Genomic DNA, 8,032 nt, shown 5'->3' on the forward strand with positions numbered 1-8,032 from the left:
CCAGAGAAAGGAGGCCTCGCACCACGTGACGCGCAGCCCCGCCCCCTCCGCTCCCATTGGACGCGGCCGCCATGTATTTACATAACGCGGAACGCCGAAGGGAGCCCGTCGCCCCGCCCACAGCGGGCGGGCGCGGGGGACTACAAGCCCCAGCATACCCCGCGCCGGGCAAGTGCCCCGTCCCCTGCTGCGGGTGCATTCAGCTTGGACGCCCGGGAGGCTTGCAGCGCGCAATATAAAGTGACGAAGAAAAGTGACTTGCATAGTGTAAATAAAAAAGATGCATGATCTATTTATGTATTATATGCCTTTATGTGCAGACTTGCTTGCAATGCAAGACTTTTTTTTTTTGCAAAAAATCTTGTTGGTCTCATAAAAGAGATCCTCTCTACTACGAGTCCGAATTATTTGCTTGCAATTTTTTTGCTCCCGTGTGCAATAGGGTTTTTTTCCTGCAAATACGAGCATTTTGAGCTTCTATCGGATGCATCCAACCGGGGACGATCCGAAATGTGTCTGGGAGCCTGCAGCACAAACCCTCTCGGGGGTGAGGGCTTCCAGCACGGAGGGAGGTGAAATCCCCGCGGAGATCATCTGTAAAAACCAGACCCGTGCGGAACTTTGCTAAAAAAAAATAAAATAATAAAATACAAAATCCCCTTTTTGCCAAGTCCTTCCTTCAGCTGTCAGGACATCTGCTCCTTTTAGCATCTAACCTGCGGCAGGAGCACCACCCACATCCGCCAAACATCACTTCCTGGGTTTAAAAAAAAAAAGAAAAAGAATAACCTAAAGTGATCCCATCTGATCTGATCTGATTCTGCTTGGAGATCTGTCGTGCTGCTGGAGATCCGAGCTGTCACCATGAAGGGTCACTCAGCGGCTCTCTCCACTTGCCTCCTCTGCTCAGTTTTCCTGGTGCTTGTCTCAACCTCTGCCGGAGAAGGGCTTGGAAAAGGTTGGACATCTCTTCTTTGCCTTGTTTGGGGGTTTTTTTTTTGCTTGCATTTCCACTTCAACGCTTGTGCAATAACGAACCCAACATCTGGAGGGGCCCTGCAGTCACCGGATTTAATATTTGCAAGATTATAGGCATCTTTGACTGTGTTTTTTTGGAATTAACCGGTTCATTATCCATAGGGAGGGGGAAGAGACCAGGGTAGAAACGAGGCTGAGATGATGGCGATGAACAATTGCACTGCGGTACTGCAAGAGTGCAAAATGCCTTCATGTCGTGGCAATGAAGGAGAAGGAGCTGTACAGTGTTTGGGGGGGTCTGGTTTGCAGGTCAAAACTCTTGATTTCTTTGGGATGGCAGGCCTCCGCGGTCTCGCTCTGGGAAGGAAAGAGATTTTTGTTTTAATTGAGTGTTAGAGTCAGGGTTTTAAAACCTCTCACTCTGATGATCCAAGATTTTGTAATGGGTCTTTCAGTTAAATCTCATGTAAATATACTGTACATTTCTTTTCAAGTTATCCTGTTCTGACATCCTACAGCTGTGCAAGAAAACCATAGTGAGCCCATGGCTACTAAATAATTTAACAAGTGGATATTTCATTTCTGTCCTGTAACTTTTAACCTTTCCCTGAGTTTCAGTATTTCTACTGCCACTGAGTCAACTCGATTCTGTTTTGATTTTTTGCTAGGTTCTCGATTCATTGTCTTACTCTTACCAGTTTATCTCCTGAATAAACTCTGATGTTTGTCCGTTCTGCACCCAATTTTAGATTTATCTTTCCCCAGTTCTCTTGAGTCCTCCTTTTAATTTTCCCATATTTCTTCCGTAGTTTGAATGTGGAGTAGGCGTAACCAGTGTGTTAGTGTTTAAAACTGTTTTAGAGACAAGAAAGCAGTGGGGCTGGACCCGAGGACATTGCAAGGTCCCTTCCAGCCTTAATGTCCACGAAATCTATGACTTCAGCATCAATACTTTTACTTTCTTATCATTTAATTTATACACCAGGGGTTCCCATTTCCTTCAAATAAGGCTATTTTACAACCTGTTTAGCATCTTTTTTTCATAGGCATAGAATTTCATTTGCAATGGAAAACATCATCTCATCTTTTTTTTGTATTAAAGCCAATAAATTTAATTAGGGCATTGGCAGTGGGGGAAGGTGAAGATTGTCCCGATCTCAATGGTGATGAACATTAATTTAGCCTTGCTTATTAGAAAGCAGCGTGGCCTAACATGTATTAATCAATCTTTGATGATGAGATTGCTTGTGAAGATATATTACAGGTTGCCATATTTCAAGATAAACACAAAAAGGCTTTGTGAACTGTAACAATCATGAATCTAAAACAGGAACTTTTCATCAACCCAGATCAGTAGATGGTCTTCTAGCTTTTAGCAGCCATTCCTTTGAAAGAGCTCTAGTAAGGAGCTAGTTATGTATCCTGAAGTGAAAGAGGATGCAGAATGCCATCATCACTTGTTATCTCCATGAAAGAACAGCTGATGATGTGGACTGTTCTGCTGATAAACTGGTTATCCTTACTTCTCTTCCACTCCGGTTGTACAAGCGTTGGCTTGCTTTTGAAACAATCTATTGCTGGCAGCTATACGTGATCTACGTACAGGGTATACCACATACTTAGGTTCTAATATCCTGAATGAAAAGTGGATGTGGGACAGGCCAGACTAAACTGAAATATGATGAGCAAGGAACCTGTTTCTTGTATGAGGAGGATAACGCCCTGCCTGAAAGAGTTAATCAAGGGTCATAGGGACACAGTAGAGCATGAAATCCTTTTCTATGCCAGCAATTAAAACCTGCCAAATTCAGAATCCAATTTTAAAAAGTGCCACAGGCTTTTACTGACCTTGATCCCAGTTCTTCCAGCTTCTTTCCACTTTTCTAATAAAGGCTACCTCTGCTTTCCCCTTTGGCTAATGCCTATGGTTCTTTTTTTGTTAAGCAGTCACCACAGGCCCAGTCTTGTCTCCGGTTGCATCAAAGGGATTCTTACCACCTACTCAAAATCTGATTCAGCAAAATGCTGGAGCACATTAACATCAAAGGGACTTTGCTACCTATATTGGATCCTGACTGAAATGTTTCATAAGAAACCTGAGTCTCACTAAATGAGAGTTAAGTGTGTACTTGAAACATATATTTAAATGCACACTTAAGTGCTTTTGCTGAATACATATGAGGACGCTATATTTGACTATATAACTACACAGAAATAACTCTTATACATAAAAGCACTGAAGGTAGGTTTACTAACTGTTAAAAGCATGGCAGATGGTCTGTTCAAGTGATGTCTCCACTTGTAATGCATGTATCTAAATCAAGTTAAAATGAGAATTAGGTGGAGGAGGAGGGGAAAAAAAGCCTTAATCATTCTTTGAAATTCTTCCGTGGGGCTGCATTTCCTACCAGCTGGTGAAAACCCCCAAACTATATAATAGTTGGCTTGTTTCTTTGTTTTTCTTTCTTGTTACTCCATGACGATTATCAATATAGTGCTTAGTATAATAATTTTACAGTGATTTATGCTCCTGTTAATTATTGTGCTATTGATCAATTGATAAATCTTTTATATATCTTTTATTCAGAATAATTCCTAAGAGCTTTTATCATTAACTATAGACCAGGGGTGATCACGATATGGTTCATGAATCAGATCCAGTCCGTGAAGCTGTTATCCGGGAGCCTGCGGGGCTTCCCACAGGTCTGGAAATTTGACATCATGGCAAGTGGTAGCACTATTAACTGCGGCCGCACTCAGAGCAATGGTAATTCACACTGCTGTCGCTTGTCCTATTGCCAAATTTCTGAACCCATGAGGTCCCCCATAGGCTGGATACAGAGTGGAATCATCTGGCCTATGGGTTGGGAAATCCAGCAGTAGGAGCAGCAGCAGCTGCCATGGTTATGGAAGCCACGACAATTAATGCTGCTGCCACCAAAATCCAGTCCCATGAGCAGATGACATAGCTCCATGATCCAGTCCACAAACTAACTCCACACTACTCAAGTGGTCTGCAACTGCTATAGGATCACAATACACATAGATCCTTTTTTAATCCATTCCTGAAGTATAGTCAGCTGGTGAGTGACAGAGTCTCTCTTTAACAGCTCACAGCAACACTACATACTTTAGTGAAGGGAGTGAAGAAGAATACTATATCCAGTTGTAACTGCAGGAGGAATTCAGATAAGTATCCTGCAGTTTGGGGTGCTCTACTTAATGGCGTGGTGGGAGAAACCTCCCCAAGGTTCGTTGTCTAGCTGTAATTTGATTGACAGACAACGCGGGTAAAGAAAGACAGCTGTTTATTTGCTCGAGCAAAGATCATAAAGCCAGCAAAAGGCAAAATGGCCCTCCCTCAAGGGTGAGGTGATCTTTTATACTTATTACAACAAGGCAAGACTTTATGGTTAACAAAAAAAGCAATACTTGGGCGGTGCTTTTTAAATCTTTGTAACAGCATATTTTTATTAAGCTGAACTAGCACTTTTTAAAAGCTAAAAGTTAAGTAACAGTAACATTATAATATGATAGCAAAACCTTATACAGTAGTAGACACTTTTTAAGGACACAACCACTGCACCCAGAACAATGGTTTCCCTGTTTTATCTTATTTCTTGCTGTAGCTGATTTTTCAGCACACAGACACAGATCCACTTTTTAACTCAGAAAATGTTTAATACAGTTAAAATGATTACTTGACACAAGCAAAGGCTTAGCTATCAATCTGCCTTGTGGTCAGCTGTATTGCTAGGCCACAGGTCATGCCTTGTATTCAGCTGTAAAGCTAATACTTCTTAATAATCTAAATTATTGTAAACCTAACAGTATGCTTATCAGAAAACTATTTTATTTTAGGGTAATAACAAACCTGCGCACTATAATGGTGCCAGGACATCTGGATTGATAGATCTATTCTTAAGTGCAATGGGATCTTTAGTGGCCATGAAAGTCTCATGGTTTTCAATCTCTGCTATAAGTCCTATAGGAAGACAGATGGCTGCTTATTAATAAGTCTTTTAACCATAAAAGCTTGTTTATTAAGGCTGAAGAAAATGAACCAAAACCAAAAAACTGTCAGAAAAGTCTATCCTCACCTGTTTTTCCACATAGAGAAGAACCATGCATCTCTCTGTGAGCAGTTAAATGTAGCTCTGTCTGAAACTGGATGAAGTCAGCTGGGTAATGGCAATGTCAGGGACAGAAATCATGGCCCCATTGGACTCAATGACAAAGCTCCCATTGACTTTACTGGTGTCAGGATTTCACCCCAGGCTGGTAGTCCTCAAGCCTCTTGGGGGTCTTATACCCCCATTTTGAGCATGTTACATTGCTGTGAACCCCTATGATTCCGTGGTACGGATAATAAAAAGTAATGCTTCAAGTCACTGCAACTTCTCCAGCAACCTAAGAGAGATTATAGAGTTGGTCTTAATTTTTTTTCTTCCGTTTCCTTTGTTCAGTTCTATTATTACTTTATTTGGGTTAATTTTAGTTTGTTAAGTGTGGTTATATTTTAATGAAGGTAAAGATGCCTAGAAACCCAGATTAGTACTTCTTATGTAATGTATACTTATAAATAGAAAAATACAATACTAATAGTTCACATAATTGCCAGGTCCATGTTTAGATGGTAAATCATGATGGCATTCTGCGTCCTCTTGCTTGTTTTCAGCCCCGGATAACACAACTAGGATGACATGCCTGATGAAGATAGATTAGTGATGGGCCCAGTTGAATGTTTGCAGGGTTGAACTTTTATTCTTTAATAACAGACTAATGGACATAAATACCAGACTCTTTTCCCCCCATCCCTTTGCAGTCATCTTTAGACATTGCATATGGTGAATCAGGATCACGAACTTAACACAAATAGAATATTTAGAGATTAACTTGTAAGACTTAAGCAACTGCCATTTTAAATCCTGCAACTCTCATAATCTTTCTGGCTTCCAGGGTTTGGAGATCACATCCACTGGAGGACCCTAGAAGATGGAAAGAAAGAAGCAGCTGCCAGGTATGTTATGCAGTTGAAGTTCATAGGAATATCTGTATGTAAAAAGAAAAAAAAGATTCTGCATTAATTGTACATGTAGTCACAGAGGCTGCTTTTGTAGAAAAGTATAAGGTGGTTCAAAAGAACCTATATATCTTGATGACAGGCCAGAGAGAAAACATGTTTTGTTTTTTTAATGACCCAGGCCCAGAGCTTACAATGAGATCTTTCAGATAGTTTCTTGAACACACGTGAAACCTCATTCATTGTGATGGGGCTCTGCTTAGGTTTACCCATGTAGATCCAATTGCTAGTCTGGCTTTTACTGCATTTTTTTAGAGGAAAATTATAGTTTTGACTTCTTTTTGTAATATAGAAAGAGATGCGGGCCCCAGTTCTGCAAACACTAACTCACACACTTTTACTTGTACACTTAAGTAGTTTCTGTGGATTCAACAAACCTATTTGCATGCATGAAATTAGATACGTGCATGAAGGATTGATGCCATTAAGTTAACTGAGAGAATTATTTTATTACCATCTGTGAAACCAATCTGGAAATGCAAAAAATGTTTTCTAATGTTTCAGATATAAAAAGCAGCCCCTTGACTTGTTAAATTAGGCAAGATTTCAGGCACTCTTTAAAAAAAACCTTCCAGAATAATCCTGCCTATATTATACGTTCAAGCATTACATTTGATTTCAAAGGGCATAGCTTGAATTTGAATTCTGCAATCAAACAGACCTATCTCGCAACTCCTAGTCACAATAACAATAATGTTTTATGTAGATGCTAAATTAACACAGTCGTGGAGCTAGAGAAATCTAAGAGGCATATGTTGTGGCTTTTGTGCAATATACTTGACCAAAACCAAGGTTACTGTAGTATAGGTAGTATGAATCTGTGTTTCTACGATGACTGAGACTTATGCCTATCTAAGATCACATTCTCCACTGTTGAACTTACACCTACCTATAGCTGTCATACCTGTAACAGACTTGTAGCATCAATTTAATAATTATAAACTTTTTGTATAGAGTGTCCATATAAAGCGTGGCCCACTTGGCAAGTGACAATCCATGACACAAGGCAGAATAGAGATACACCTTAAGTTATAAACTGCGAGGTGCATGATAGTGCTATCAGCCTGCTGGAGACCAACCATTGGCACGAATTTGGTTTTTGCCCGTGGGTGCTTGCAGGCATAAAAAAAACAAACCAAAAGAAGAGCAAAAAAACCCCGGCGCTTCACTTTAAACTTGGTGCATTCCTGTGCCAAGCCCTGCGCACGCCCATTAGAGGCAGCGTGTTACTTCAACTGGGCTTGGCAGCGTCTATAAAGATCGGGCGCTTTAATTGGGCTTTTTAGGGCCCTTAATAGCTGATTGAATCGGTTCTACGTAAAAGAGCCAAGAAGTCTCACTGAAGCGCTGGATCTTTACAGAAGCTGCAGAGCTGCTTCTTCCAGTAAAGCACTGTTTTGGGGGGGTTCTGTTTTGGGGGGGGGGGGTGTGGCTGTGGCTTGTGGGTGCTGAGCACCTGCTCATTTTTCAGTAGGTGCTTGAGCGCCCGCACAGCCAGCACGTATCCGACCTCCCTAATGACTGTTTTTGCTAGCTCCCAGGAGCGGGATGGGATTCCCTAGCCCCTGACAAGACCCCTTCCAGGATGCTGGGCTGGGTGGGCTCCCCAAGGGGGTCGTGCTTCCCCAACCAAACCCCTCCCAGCCCAGGCGCACGTGGCTCCTTCGTGGGGGTGCCCAGGGGGGTCCCACATGGGGTGGAAGGCAGGCAGTAGCAGTGGCGCATGCGCGCTGGCCTGCAGTAGGACATGCGGCGCACGAGGAAGCACTATGCCGGCGTGCCATTGGCTGGGGCCGCGCTGTGATGTCACCTCCGGAGTCCGGCTTCGCTTTGTCCTCTTGGGACCGCGGAAGTGACCTGTCCCGGAAGTACTCGCGGGCGCTTCCGGGTCGGCAATGGCGGCGCCCAGGGCGTGCTAGCATCATGCCGCTGGTGGTGCTGTGCGGCCTGCCGGGCAGCGGCCAGAGCCGG

General features: G+C 42.5%; 1 protein-coding gene across 1 annotated transcript in view; it reads left to right on the forward strand.

Annotated features, from left to right (window-relative positions):
• Window positions 1-531: 531 nt before the first annotated feature.
• The window catches only part of TXNDC12 (thioredoxin domain containing 12), a 20,430-nt gene continuing 12,929 nt past the window's right edge, over window positions 532-8,032 (forward strand). Inside the window, exons 1-2 of the mRNA XM_006035180.3 lie at window positions 532-958; window positions 5,938-5,998. Of these exons, the coding sequence (XP_006035242.1) occupies window positions 865-958; window positions 5,938-5,998 (155 nt within the window). The 5' untranslated portion in view covers window positions 532-864. The remainder of the gene's footprint in view (window positions 959-5,937; window positions 5,999-8,032) is intronic.

This window comes from Alligator sinensis, unplaced genomic scaffold (assembly GCF_000455745.1).
Source record: "Alligator sinensis unplaced genomic scaffold, ASM45574v1 scaffold63_1, whole genome shotgun sequence".
NCBI classification, from domain to species: Eukaryota; Metazoa; Chordata; order Crocodylia; family Alligatoridae; genus Alligator; species Alligator sinensis.